The sequence below is a fragment of the Cygnus atratus genome, chromosome 2 (genome assembly GCF_013377495.2).
Source record: "Cygnus atratus isolate AKBS03 ecotype Queensland, Australia chromosome 2, CAtr_DNAZoo_HiC_assembly, whole genome shotgun sequence".
Lineage (NCBI taxonomy): Eukaryota > Metazoa > Chordata > Aves > Anseriformes > Anatidae > Cygnus > Cygnus atratus.
In genome coordinates this window covers 56088475-56103801 of record NC_066363.1, presented here as the reverse complement: position 1 = coordinate 56103801, position 15327 = coordinate 56088475, and the positions used below count along the sequence as shown (strand labels likewise).

General features: G+C 36.9%; 1 protein-coding gene across 1 annotated transcript in view; it reads left to right on the top strand.

Annotated features, from left to right (window-relative positions):
* Positions 1 to 15327, top strand: part of CNTNAP2 (contactin associated protein 2) — a 1162302-nt gene that overhangs the window by 1086971 nt on the left and 60004 nt on the right. The window contains exon 21 of the mRNA XM_035552545.2: positions 3571 to 3664. Within this exon, the coding sequence (XP_035408438.1) occupies positions 3571 to 3664 (94 nt within the window). The remainder of the gene's footprint in view (positions 1 to 3570; positions 3665 to 15327) is intronic.

Sequence of the window (15327 nt, the reverse complement as noted above, 5' to 3'; positions counted from 1 at the left end):
GTGTGACGTGACTTGAGAACTGAAGCTGCAGGTTCCTCGGAAACTGCCATCTACTCTCATCTGTGTGGTGCTCAAAGACACACTGCATGTTTATATTAAGCTCAAATGAAATTAATGAGTTTTTAAAGAAAAGTAGCTGTAATGAAAAATCTTAAATGTAATTTTAAAACTGTAATTTAATACAAATCATTACATCAACCTCTGTGTGCCGAGGTTCTATTTAATTTCCATTAAATAATGTAATATATTTTTTCAAATACCATTTGACACCAGTAATTCCTTTTTTATTATGTGTCTTATACTAGACTGATAGTCAAATATTTCAAACAGAGCTTCCAGGTGGCTTAGTTCCAGCTGCTTACACTCGAACACCCACTGGATGGCAGTAACATACAACTTTGGAAAAAATTCAGTATCATCCTTTAATTCATTGACCTCAAAAAATCCTAGGTTAAGTTCTTCTAAAAAAAATAAACTAAACTAAATTACTACTACTACTACTAATAATAATAATAATAATAATAATGATGTATTATTAATATAATTATTATATAATGCTTGTTTAGAACAAACACAAGCAATCAAAGCAAATGAACATAAATCTCACCATTCACTCACTGTTGTCTTGTGGTGCACCATTTCATTTCAGATCCCTGAATTAGAGAAGTGCATATCTCACAAAGTTGGATGTGGAAAGCAGTGCAGGCTTCCCCCATAGTACAAAGGATGCCAGACCTGGCAGTGGAGAAGGAGATGGTTTTATTGCTAATCACAAATGCTAGCCCTCTTACTGATGATAAGACCAGGAAATCAGTATCAACAGCTTTAAAATGGAGATTTGTTTTATCGTGTAATCAGAACAACCCAAAACTTCAGATAGAGTTGTTAACCCCTTAAAATGATTTGTAACTGAACTCATTCTGAAATCTTTCTTTGACTTCAGTGAGATCTGAAAAATATATCCGTAACACTAGGTTCAGTTATTGATTCAGTACAACAGGCCAGTTAACTTCCCTAAGCAGTAAAATGTCTGTATCTATTAGAGCCTGAAATGCAACATAGCACTGGAGTCACCTTCTTGCCTTCCCTGACTCCCACTTCCAGTAGGGTCTTTGCTTCTGCACCATAACAATATGCTCTGCCATGCTGGGGTCTCAAATCTCAAGAGGAAACACAGTTGCCACAAATTTTTTTATTTATCTGGTCAAGACCACCTCTAAGCTATTCCAGTGTCAGGGGAATAGGGATGCCTGGATCTTTGACTCCAGTTTGGCTGCACCAGAATGCTGCATGTTTTTACTGCCAGCAGCGCCCTGCCACAGCCTATCACTTTGAGCTTTGCCACTGAAATCCCATTGGAGGACTTCAGTGTTCAAGCATGCTAATATGTCTTCCTCTGCCTGAGTGCTGTACTTATTCAGGTATGGATTTCCCAGGAACTGGCAAAAGAGAAGGAAAAAGAGAGAAGGCAGGAAAGCGCTAGTTTCCTGCCCTTTGCTGCCCTGCCACAACAGTGACACCACCCCTGTTTTCAGAGACATGGAACCGATGACCACATGCCCATTTGAAGGATTTGGTGAAATACCATGTCATTATTTTGGGGCCATAGTCTTAGCATGTGAATGACATCATGTATTTTTGCCGGAAAAGGCAAAGTGGGAGAATTGTGTCTGGCAGAACAGAGTGCAGGTTGCAATGCTTCTTGGTTCCTGGTGGATTTTCCACCATGGCCTCAGAAGAGCTTCTTAGCAAATATAGTGTGTTTGATTACCTGAGCTACAGAACATAAGTTTTGGGTGATGGAGTGATAGATTTGATATTCTGGACCCAAATTATATATGACCTTAAAAATTGAAACCTAGACCTCAAAGTTGTTGTTGTACTGTATGGACAAAAGGCAGCCTGCTATCCTTGCAGTGACCTGTATAGCAAATAAACTATAGCTTTACATACTTAAGATGCCGAATTTCTTTTCATCCTTTATAGGCCAGCATTTCCACATTATAAACACTGTATTTGTGCATGCAAATGCTCACAGTGTTTCATCATTTAAATTGACTTTTCATTTTCAGGTATATCTGGCAGGCACAATTAACATTCTTGGGCAGGGTTGACTGCTTTATTACTTGTTCCAGTAGTGTGATAATAGACACTTGGACCATGGTTATAGCTCTAGAGCTCTAGGATACCCACAATACACTGGCAGATGAATTGACAGATTGATAACAGTTATTATGATTTACTAGTATCTAATCAGATCAACTCCACCTCTCAGTTTCCATATCACAATAAAAAAAAAATATAACATTCCCTGATTGATTTTGAAAAAGGAAAAACTTAATGTTGCCAATTTTGACAAGTACCAGAGTACATGGTAGTGTGCAAATTGTTTTGTCACACACTTGGAAGAACCTAGAAGATGAATCCTGTGCATCAGAATGTATCAGAAATAGTACCACTGCAAGCAAAGAAGTTACATGAGGTTAAAATCTTGGCATATGAGAGGCTGGAGGATCAGACTTTGTGCATCAGTCTTTTCACCCATCTTTTCCTGATACAACTCTCCAAAGTCCATATTATTCGATACAGTTTAATAACAGTACAGAAAAACACCATGATAGCTCTGATACCTGAGCCATTTATACTTATCTTCTGACATAAGAATGTTTTGTGACAAGGTAAAGCCAGAATAAAACAAACAATTGTTGTTCTGCTTTAAGCTTGTGTAATAAATACTTAAAGACAAAAAATAAATAACGAAGATAAAAACTCACCCCTTTCACCCTTTTAAACTATGAACATCAGAACTCCATTGGTCTGTACTGAACTATCTTAACAGTGCTATTACTAACATAGGCCATTTTGTTTGTTTTTTTTCCTCTCTCTTCACATTTTTCTGTTAAAATGCTCCAAAACCAGGAAAAAATATGCTAATATAAAGTGATCGCTGTGCCAGTTTCCTATAGATTAAACTATTTAGCTACACTGATTACTCTAGAATGTATTCTTAGGTTTCCCCATGCATCATCACAATTAAGTTGAATAGCATTTTCAATGAGAAAATAAGAAACGTGAAGGGCAAAAATGTATGTCATTAATTTGTGAATTTTCTGAGATAAGGAGAACAGAGAACACCTGCATTAGTCTGAAATTCACAGCTATTATCCTGTGGGCAAAACATGTAAATCTAGCTTTAGCAGTAATATAGGTCCCAAATTGAAATCTTGTATTAAAATAATAAGCTGTTTTGTTGTTGATGATGTTGTTGTTAATGTTGTTGATGTTGTTTTAAGTAATTATGTGAAAGCACACAAGCAAAAGCTGAAAAGATTCTACAACAACCAGAAAACATAAATGTCCAATATGGTATTTTCCTAGCTTTGTGCACTTCAGAGATGGCAGATGTAGAAGTAGAGGTATAAACTGTTATTTCCCCTTTATTAAAATGAAAGCAGAGCATATCAGGTAGAGTTGTGTTGACATAAACTTCTTAAAGTAGGCCTGATTTGGTAACATGGTAAGCAGGTGGATCTGTTTAAAATAATCATGATTCCTTTTCTCTTTCCACAGCTTGATCACTATCCTCCAACAAGTTACAGCCTGCCAACAACATCTGACATACTGTTCAATTCCCCAAAGGCACTCTTCCTAGGAAAAGTTATAGGTGAGATTTCATTTTATACTTGGTTATTTTATTAGGTATTTTCAGAGAATACTGAAAACTGTAAGTGCATGGGACAATGCTCTGTGTAGTATTTGCACCAGGGCACTCACTGGACATGTCATTCTAGACATGAAGTTAGTGCTACTTGGAGTTATACCTAAAAGAAGGGTATGTTCACTTTGTCACATAGACTGACGTGCACACAAATAAGGATCATCTTGCCAATGCAGGGATAAATCCAGATACAAGGTAGAGGGGCATTTGGAATACCGTATTTGTGCAGTTGCTCTGGACCCTAGACACCCTCTTGGTGTCCAGTGCAGAGAATATGAGAAATCACTGAGACCACTGCTTTTGCAAAAAGATGCTGAAGTTATTTTGAACAGTATCATTCACTGTGAAGTTGTCATATGTTTCATATAATGCCATTATCAGTGCAGTAAGCCTTCCTACACCAATGTACCCTTTTGTGGCACAACTGTCCCTCATCAATCTGATAAAACTACAGCTTCTCACAGTGAGGCCCACCAGCTAGATCATTCAGATATCTGTAACACCTACAGAAACATTCACCCTCTGTACATTTTCTATCCCTTTTATAGACCTTGTTATTTCCCTGTATAGCAGCTACCTGGTCAGCTCCCCAGATTAACTCAAAAAGCAATGCAGATGCATCTTTAACTGCCTTGGCCTTGCTTTTAGGCCATCCTACTTTCCATTGCTCAATTTCTCCACTACTGCCCTTTCAAATGAATTTTCAGGGTTACTCATTTCAAGAATCAACTATTCCCCTGATATTCATAGCTTTTAAGGGGCACTCTTTCACCTTTTCAGAGACAGAGGGGTATTGATATTATTTCTTCTAAGTACTTTGTACAGGAATGTGGTTTTCTGAACTAAGTGAAGTGCTTAATTCAGAAAATTGCAAGCTTTTCTTTGTCAAGTGGTATAAGGCAGTAATATGCAAACCTCATGCACTGATTTTTGAAGTGGAAAAGCAATTGACCTTATAGCTAATGTGACTTTTCAAAGATACACTTTTCCATTCGTTTTGTTTTTAAAATTTAATGTGTTGAACTTCTGTGAAATAGGAAATCAAAGGCCTTTAAAATGGTTGGTTAGCAAGAGAGCCATGAACTACTTTTTGGTGTTCTCAAAGTCAGTTCTATATATGATAGAAAAGATTATGTGACATGATTTTGGTGAGTCACTGGAAATCGCATTCATTCTCCTCTCACCACACTAAATTCGGGCAGTCAGAATAGAGCTGACTTCCCTACTAAGCCAGGCTACTCTCCTCTTCATTCATTAACTCAAAGCAAGGAGACGAGCATTCAGCAATTGGAATAACTCTGCAGTTATTAAAGAATGGGGCCTGACTTGTTCTTCGTGGGTAATTGTTAGCAAAAATATAAAGCTCGAAAGCTATTAATTTGCTTAAGGGTGTTGCAGTAACTGCAATTAATGGACTAATTGCCAGAGAGGTTCCATTTCCTTTGAGATGGCAGCTCTTTGTAAACTTTCATGCACCTAAGAAACTGCTACGTTATGGCAGCACTGCCTCTGCAGTCCAGTCTTCTAAATAAGCTTAACTTTTTGAATGGTTGTTTGAATTCAGGTAAAACTGGTACTTTCCCTATTACTATAATGAGCTGATATTTTGGAGGAATCTGAGCGCGATACATGAGAGAGAATATGGAGATAGGCATACCACAGAGAAAATACTGCAGTGAAAAAGATGCATAAAAGAATGAAGGGAAAGAAAAGGACTGCTCCTAAAATGCAGAAGAAAACAATGCACTGTGCACTGTGAAAAGAAAAAGAAAATGGAACAAGCACATAATGAAAGAGAAAAAGAAATACTGTGTGTGCTACACTCACTTAAAATGTTCTGACTGCAGAGAGGCTAGAGAGTTGGAGGCACCAAGTTGCCTCCAACATACTCCTTGCCCAAACACTGCTTTCTGTGTTCTGTTTAAGTACTCTGATTCTGAAATTCTCTTTAGGCATTCTTGGAGAATAAAGGGGCTGCAAGTACTGGGCAGATCAGATGGTTCATCACACAATCCTTCATGTCTAGGATACTTAGGTACAGTGACTGAAAGGCCTGATCATAGATCCAAATAAAATGAGTTATTGACTCAGTTCTGTTCCTACAGATCTAGACCCAAAACACCTCACATTATTTGCCTCATTTGCAAAAAGTCATGTATGTGTTTGAAAATAGAGTTTTAAGCATCCTCTGACTGTTAATATCAAGAGCCTTATCACAGGATTTACTTTTTCAGAATAAAGAAATGTAAAGGAAAACAATAGCAGATACCAGTGAATATAATTTGATTTTTGTTATGTCATAAAGGAAGTTTCAAATATCTCGGAACTTATACTTCACATTCCTCTCACTCTTTATAAATAGAGTAAACTGAGAAGAGTGATTGAAAGCAATTTCCAATTCTAGAATTTGAAAGAGTAACTATAGTCCTGATAATATATGTCCTGGAAATACATATGGTACAGTTGAAGATTATCATCAGGAAACATTGTCAGAGGAAACATTGAGGCCCACCTTCAGCTCCTCTGCTAACTAAAGGTTAAGAACAGACAAAAGTATTGCAATATCCTAAAGGAATAATTTGTAAGCAGACTATATTTCTGTTTTCCCATGCTACTTTATGATTTTGAGTCTCTTACAACAGCATCCCTGTTTTGGAAGATGTTGTCATCCATTGTTACAAACATTATTATGCCTTTACTATATATTTTATATCCTCTTGTCCCTGGGATTCGTTACTTCAGTTTTTAAGTGCATAAGGTTGTATTAGAATGGTTCTGAATATGAAGGACTCTGATTCATTTGTTTCCTCTCCTCTGCTTATGTCACTATCTTTTGCTGAATAGGGTATTTTATTAAGTAAAAGAGCAAATTGGTACTAAGGAAGAAAAAAAAAATCCATGTCCTTTTGCCAAAGAAAAAGTGAATTTCACAGAATCACACAGAATCACAGAATCATCTAGGTTGGAAGAGACGTCCAAGATCATCTAGTCCAACCTCTGTCCTAACACTAACAAGACCTCCACTAAACCATATCACTAAGGACTACATCTAAACGTCTTTTAAAGACCTCCAGGGATGGCGACTCAACCACTTCCCTGGGCAGCCCATTCCAATGCCTAACAACCCTTTCAGTAAAGAAGTTCTTCCTAATATCCAACCTAAACCTCCCCTGGCGCAACTTTAGCCCATTCCCCCTCGTCCTGTCACCAGGCACATGGGAGAATAGACCAACCCCCACCTCTCTACAGCCTCCTTTAAGGTACCTATAGAGAGCGATGAGGTCTCCCCTGAGCCTCCTCTTCTCCAGGCTGAACAATCCCAGTTCCCTCAGCCGCTCCTCATAAGACTTGTTCTCCAGACCCCTCACCAGCTTCGTTGCCCTTCTCTGGACTCTCTCAAATTTATCTCCAGAAACACTGATTTCCTGGTGTAAAACTGTTGTGCATCTGACCATCACTGTTGATCAACTTTACTGTGCAATTTTCAGAGTAATGTTGAATGAGGGAAGAGCACCGTTAACACTTACACCAGTTCAGCAGTTTGAAAGGCAAAGTAGATGCAGAATGCAATTTCTTTAAAGCTTCTAATTTTCACATCATACTGGCTAGACATATTTTAGTGGCCCAGAGGGATTAGCACCAATGGAAAATATGGGTACATATATCAAGTTACAATTTGTACCCACCTGCAATTACATTCTCTAAATGTGCAATATGGGAATAGCATCATAATTTCACTGCTGTGCTGGCATCAGTTGCATTCAATTTCTATTATTCCCATACTATGCAATTCCTATTTGTCACTAAAAATGAAGGCAGGGTCCTATTTTTAAAAACAGATGGGTTTTTGAAGAGCACTTTGGAACAATCTTACCAAGGAACTGATCTTCTGCCTGTCTTATTTCCATTTTTATTAGAGTTATTTGCATAGGAGCAGCAGCTTCTGCCACAGCTGTGCTTGCTGTGATAGCTCATCCAGTACCAATCAGAATGATCACTTGTACAACACCTACCACAATGCAACACCACTCTCTGCTCTAGGTGTTACAACAAAATGGCTGGTTTAAAAAATCATGATGAAATGTCTCTGTGCCTCATAAGAGTTGATAATATTTTCTGTAAATCAGGAGGGTCAGACTAGGAACAAAAATAAATGATTGAATTGCAGTTGTAATCAGAGACAATTTCTTCTTCTATAAGTTGAGTTTTTTTCTGCTTTCCTGAAATATTTTCCAGAAAATGCAATTGTTCACTGGCTTTAAAAACACTGACAGAAAATACTTTCAGTTTTCTGGGAAACTGGAGGTAAAGGTAATTCTTACAGAGGCAAAATGGATTTTTGATTTGAGATATGAAATAAAGCTTGAGGAGGCAAATAATAAACAATCTTGTTTTATGTGAATGCATCATAATAAAAGCACTAGAGAAATGCAGGATTTTGTAAATAAGATAAAAGGGAATTGTTAATGTTTCAAGGAATGTGTTTCATATGTTATTTAAAGATTCTAAGGATTTAATGGCTGACACAGACAAGGTAAGAGGGCAAAGCTGGCTATCAGGATGACCAGTAATGAAGAGAAAAAAAATAAAATATTAACAATATGACATTAAGTGTTACAGTTCAGATTGGAATCTCAAATTTCATTTGCATTGCAACTTGAAACTCATTACTGAGGCAGAATAGAGCAGAGGTTCAGTTTTCCCTCTAAGTACTGTGGCTTTGGATATAATGCTCAGGTTTGTCTTCACATCCTTTTCAGAGGCCTACAGCAATTACTGTTATGTGAATTTTCTATATAGAGAACTGATGTCATAGTCTGTACTGTATAATTTGAATAAAAGTGGAATACTTATATGGGTTTTAATATGTATTAGGAAAGAAGTAGCTACACAATTACACATGATTTTGTAAAATCATCATTTGCTGAACAGAAATAGTTTGAGGGTTTCTTAACAGCATCTTTGATTGAGCACAGAAACACTGAGATCAGACAAGAGTTGTTGAGAAAGTGGCAGGGAATAAAAGGTAATGTGTTCCTTGTCTGTTTTCCATCCCACCAACCACTCCAAATCAAGCGATATCATTTCAAAAACACTTAAATATTCCCTTGGAAACAATCAATATAGTACAAGTCATCTCTTAGCACATTTAGATTATCATTCCAGAACCAATAGCTGTCCCTGCAGCTAGTTAACCTCTGCAGACTCCATTTATGTATCTGCCTCATCCTAGTGTCCTTCAGGTACTTCCAGCAAGAGTAATAAAAAGGGAAAAAACTTTAACGTCTGCATTCCTTCTTACAAAAGCAGCTGCCATCACTCTACAACTAAAGTGAAATCCTGGAAATCAACAAAAGCACCTAATAGATAAGGAAAGAACCCACGGCATCTCTCCACATAGATATTGAATAATAGGACCAAAAAAAAAAAAAATCAAAATCTTTTGAACTACCAGCAAGTACAATGGCAATTTTTCCAAGAGGTAAATATTCTTTACTACTAAATAAGATACTTTCTTTTCCATCAAACAAGCATGACATGTTGACACTTCAATGCTATTAGCTGAGTAACAGAAATGACTTATAATGTAATTCATCCTACCAAAAACATCATATACTTTCAAAAACAACTTTATGTCCATGTTTCCACACTACTGCAGTTTATCACTTAGTGGGCTTGTGTCATACCAAAGCAAGTTGCACTGTCTAAACCTATGAATGTCTTTGAGAACATTTACCCTCATTGAAGAGTGTTTTGATAGCCTTGAAAAAAATATATATATTTAGGACCTGGACATTGTCATCATTGGCACTCAGTTTGAGTATGCTGCTTGGTGCTTCCATAATCTGATATGAAGGTAATGTTAATCAAGGATGTCACTTACCCAAATACCAGTTAGGTCTCTGATACTGCAAGGTACTTTGCTCAGCTCCTAAATTCAAATCCTAGAAGATAACTCAGAGTCATAAATAGATTACTAATGATCTAAAAGTGTTCTTCTACTTTGCACCTTTGACACGTGTTACTACTTCATGATCATAATGAGGTTAGCACCTTATTGTATGTATCAGCAGTGTGGCAGTGAGAACTCCACTGCTTGTTTGCTCTGTGGCTCCCCTTTATTTTGAAGCGTTGACGGTTAATCCGAGTGCAGGGTAGCTTAGCCTACTTTCACAGATAATGAGCAGAAAATAGCTAGCATGCAGTAACTTACTTCAAAGTAACTCTGCCTGCAACTTCATTTATCAGCATCAGCATTAACATTCAGTACTGTAATCTCAGGGAGAATGAATATGAATATTGTCATAGTAGGAGCCCTCCTGCTACAGTAGCAGTTGAATATTAAAATGTGCTTTCCTCTGCATGAGTCACGCATGAATTATCGTACAAAGATACATCTGGACACTTTTCCTTCTCTTCCAAAAGTGCTTCCACAACACCGCTGTATAGTAGCATTAGTCTGGTTAAAATTCCTCCAGGATTTAATATTGCCTATCACTCTGACCTCATATCTGTCAGTCAGTCTGTTTATATCTTACTCTTTGAAGTGTTTCTGGTAATGGCAGAAATGTTCCACAGCTCTTCTAGTTAAAACAAGAACTAATATATATATATATATATATGTATATATATATATAATTGTTTTTTTCTTTTAGACCTCTGAGCTTTTGACCTATCTGGTTTCTCCAAGGAATCAGATCTACAAGACATATTCAGAAAGTAAAATTTCCCATCTACAAGCTCATCTACAAGCCCATGACAGGGGAGCCCATCTACCTCAGTAACTTCTGTGGCAGAAATCAGGGTAGCCCAAGCAGATTTTATCTTTTGTTTGAGAACTAGACTGAAGAAGTGAAGACAAGACTTATTCATTGGTACAGTTTTCTTCTCATCATTTGTGCTGCACCCTCTTTTCATTTTTCAGAATATTGTAGTGTTCAGTTACTGCTTCACTGGCCAGCTGACAGCTCCAGGGAGGCAGACAAGCTGGAGTCAGCTGGATACTATGGCAATTGCAGTAGTCATGGGTATAGCAAGGTCTGCTCTTCCAAAAACAAGTAAAGCCTAGTGTGTTACCTGGAATTGTCTCCTTCCACTAACTTTTCACTCTTCAGGTCACATTTTATCTCTCAGCCCCTGTCCCATCCTTTGTAGCTGGTGGCTGTCCTTTCACTTCCTTATTGCAGTATTCTCTGCAAAAAGACCTCACTGATTAGTGGTCTTCAGGTCTTCTGTGGGTGTCAACAGCTCCAGAGGGTCATCTACCTCTTTCATTTCATGCTCTTCTAGCATTCATACAAGCCTGTAGCAGGTTGCCAGAGTCTCGTTGTGCTTAAATTGTTCCTTTTTTTTTTTTCCTTTAAGCTTTAAGATGTCTGAAAATTGTTTTGTGTAAGTTATTCTGCAAAATCTTGCTGAGAGCATAATCCCATTGTTCTTACATTCCTTCCAACGCATGCATCTACTGGTTCTGGAATAAAAAATAAAAAAATAAAAAAAAAAATTAAACAAAAGAGAGAGAGAGAGAGACTGTAAAGGCTTTAATTTAGTTTATGCCATTTGGAATAGACTATTTGCACAAGTCTTATCTGACATTAAAAGCATGTGAACACCATTTAAAAGTAATTGAATAAGAGCAAAAGTTAAACTTCAGTAATTAGAGTGACCTTTTCATAACTTCTGTATTTTGTTAAGGTGGCATGTCTTAGTTACACAATTTTTCCCTACCAAAGGAAGAAAGGAACTATTTCACCTGTGCTGTGTTATATCTAGTACTATTTTATTTCAAATATATCTGCTTCAAAGGGTCAAGAGGGGAACAGAACATGTTAAGATCACCAAGGACACCAATGAAATCTGCTGCTGCCCTATAAAATTATAATGGCATAGACAGTTAAATCAGAGTGCTGAGAGCACCTTGGATTGTGTATCATAAAACAAAGTGTTATAGAGTCTGAAAATAGAAAGCCAAAAGCATACCTGAAGTGGAAAGTGAGAAAGTTATAATTTTCCTCCAAATATAAACAGAGTAAAAAATAAAAATCAGAATAAATCTATCCTAAATTAATAAGAAGAGAGAACTGACAAATAATCATAATAATAATAATAATAATAGTTACCATGCCAAGTCACAAGACTTTAGATTTTACATCATTTTATCTAACATGGCCAACCTCTGCCCATGGCTCCAAATGCAAAACACCGAAAAAATAATATGAACATTCACCCATATTTTGACAAGAAACATTTGTATAAATATCCATTCTGGCCAGATTATCTTGGTTGGGGCAGATAATCTACAAACCATTCCTTGTAAGGACAGGTAAACAAATTGTGTCTAATTCAAAACTCACTCATTGTTTGACAGTTGAAAACAGCTTCAATTTTTATCTGATGCTTGTTTCACTTAGGAAAGACAGTGGGGTAAAAATCAGAACAAAACAATTTGTGGTCTGACAAAAACATTGAAGCTAAAACTCTCATCTCTGGTCAGATGAATGACAATGTCTCCAAGAGACTGTGGTGTGCTTCAAAGTCTGCTGTTTTTTCAGAGTGCCTGATAGACAATAGAAGTGGCTTGTGTCCCTTGTTTGGGAAAATCACTGAGATCAAGTTGACCATCTCCCTCAACAGCTGACCTAGTTTTCACTCTCATTAACGCACTCCCATGTCCTCTCCTGATCTACAATTGTCTCTTATGACAGAAGCACCAGAGGTTTCCTAGAGCCTAGAAAAAGTTTGTTCAGATTTCTGGAGGACCTGGGAAAAGTAAGGAATGTAAAAATTCCTAGAATGTGAACTAGACAAAAATTTCCTGGTGTATGTTGCTGTGCCTGAAACGATAAAGCCTGATAGGACACCAGGACAATTGTTCCTAGTAAATCATGGCACTGATGCACTAATGCACTAATGCATCTTTGCACATTGGGACTCAGAGCTGCGCCAGGCCTGGGCAGTGTTCATTGTCTCACAGGAGTCAGCCTGTCCATGTAAATAGGCTTTAAGCTGTACAGCTCTGTAGGATGACATTCATCTCAGTTCAAAGGCTCAGCACAAAGTCTTTGCACTGCTAAACCCTGTTTTAATCCATAGAATTAAGTAGATCTTCTATAGCACGGGAAGTAAGCCTATATTGCACTGCTGTTTTCTGTACCAGAAAAAGTCGCCCTGTTCTGTTCATCAAGATAAAGTAAAATAAAGTGAAGATATTCTCAAACAAGTAATGAATAAATGTGATGAGAAGTTAATATTTTTATCAGTACTTTATACTGAAGTATCAGTTCATGGTCTAAGTTATTCCTTGTGAATAATTTGCTCAAATCCCATTATCACAAACAATAAGGAAAAAAATGAATAAATGTGTTAAATGAAAAGGAAAAAGAGAAATACATTATGAGAAGTAATGTCACTTTTTCACATTAAGACAGACATTTGACTGTAGGCTATTTTGCATTTCTTTTAGAAGAAATGCTCTCATTATTTAAATCTCAGAACCACCAGCTGATTGATATCTTATCATTAGATAAGCCCTTTCTGATAGGTATAATAATGAACTCTCCATCTGCATATTTCAGGGAACAGCTAAAACACTGTTAGTTGGCACTGAGAAGGAACTTATTCAAAAGATTGTTTGTTCCATTTTGAACGGGTTCAGCTGTTTCTGTGCTGTAGATAACATGCATTGTAGTTGCATAAGTGACCTATCTTAAAAGTTGCCATAGCACTATAGTCCTGACACCACTTAACATGGGTTTGTTGTCCCAGTTTATTTGCATGGTATTAAGGTATGCCTAGAAGGAATACACTGGGAGCAGTCACCCCAAACTGATCATTGATGCTTGCTTTGTCTCAGCCACCAGTAGCAAACTAGACATACACACTGTATTTAGATTTTTGCACCATCTATGTTTTTCATTTGCAGCTTCATAAATGGTGAAACATGTTTCAGACAAATTTCAGACTGACGCAGTTTCAAGCCGAAACATGGCAGTAAGACACCAAAGTGGGGGAGGCAGTATCTTACCTGTCGGTGAAGGAAGACATTTACTAGCCACTAAAATACAGGAGGTCTGGTCTAACAAGTAGGCCTTTGTATATCTAAGGAAATGAAACAAATTGTCTTAATTAAATAATTTAGATTGTTTCCTGGGTCACAAAATAATAGTATGACATTCACTGGGAAACAAGGAAACTGTCTGGATCCACGCAAGTCTTCAGTGGACAGTTTCCTTGTTTCCTTCAGTATTTACTGTAGCAGCTAAATTTTTTCGCCAAGGTCCAGGAATGATCCAAATTTAGCTGTAAGGGGAAAGATGCTCCTGAAAGGATTTAGTAGTAACCCTCTGTTAGGTGTGTTATTTTGATGGAGGCTTTGAAATGGTTCTCTCATGTCTTTTTTTCATCTTAAAATATGGTCTCTTATTTGCATAATGTGTTTTATAAAAATTTTAGTGGTTTCAAAAATATCTCTCCGGATAGTATTGTTTCTAAATAGCTTCCTGAATTAGATTCAGAGGTTTCCTACAGCATAGTCTATAACACTAATGGCTCCTCGTGTTGCAGTCTGATTGCTTGTTCTGATATTAAATCTGACATATTAGTAACATTGCCATAACATTCACCGTGACAGTTACTGATCCTCAGATTTAGATGCCATAATAAATTTCTATTTAATCTGCAATAGAGTGACTAGTTTATAAACACCTCATTTAAATGCAACAGAAATAAACTCATATATTTCTTTTTAGAGAAGCCTGTTTCCTTTCCCATAAATGTATACCACTTCACAGAAAGACTTCCTCAATGACTACATGAACTTACAAATCTGTCACAGTGATTTTCTGCTACCAAAATGTCGGGCTGTGCTCCACTAGCAATTGAAGCAGTTGAGTGAGATTACAGTCAACCTCCCACCATATGAGAATATTTTAATCTTATTTAGTCTGATAATAAGATACCATATACTATCACTGTTTTCATTACTTCTTTCTATCTTCTGCTTTTTTTCAGAGAGTGTTCAGAATTTTACAAGTCCTCGTAGGTGGTTTTTTTTGTTGTTTTTTTGTTTGTTTGTTGTTGTTTTTTTCAGAGGTTTTCAGCTGCCTTAAGGTTATATGAAAAAGCTTGCTGATCAACAAAATCATCTCTTGATCCTTCTTCCCATTTGGAAAATCCAAACTGTATGAAGTTTTTACCGTAATACATATAGTTCCTAAAAAAAAGTCCAGGAATAGAAGCATATTTGCCATCCAGGGTGTCAGAAAAATAGAATTTTTTAAAATAAGCAAGCTAGAATGACTTCTCCCCACCTGCACTCCCCCAAAATAAATAAATAATTCTTTGTCTTTGAGAATTATTCTTAAAGGGTTTCTTAAGTTGTAGATGATGAGGCACCTCTTAAATACTAATACTGTGAGACATCTTCAGGGACAACCACTATTACAGTGTAGTAGTATAACTCATCGAGCTGTCATATCTTTCTTCTTGAGCCAAATCTGAGGTGATTTCAGTTTAGCACCTTGAAAACACTTCTTCACTCATTAAATATTCACTAAACATAAAATTGATATAATGTCCAACATCCTTTGGCTAATGGCAACCTCTTTTTG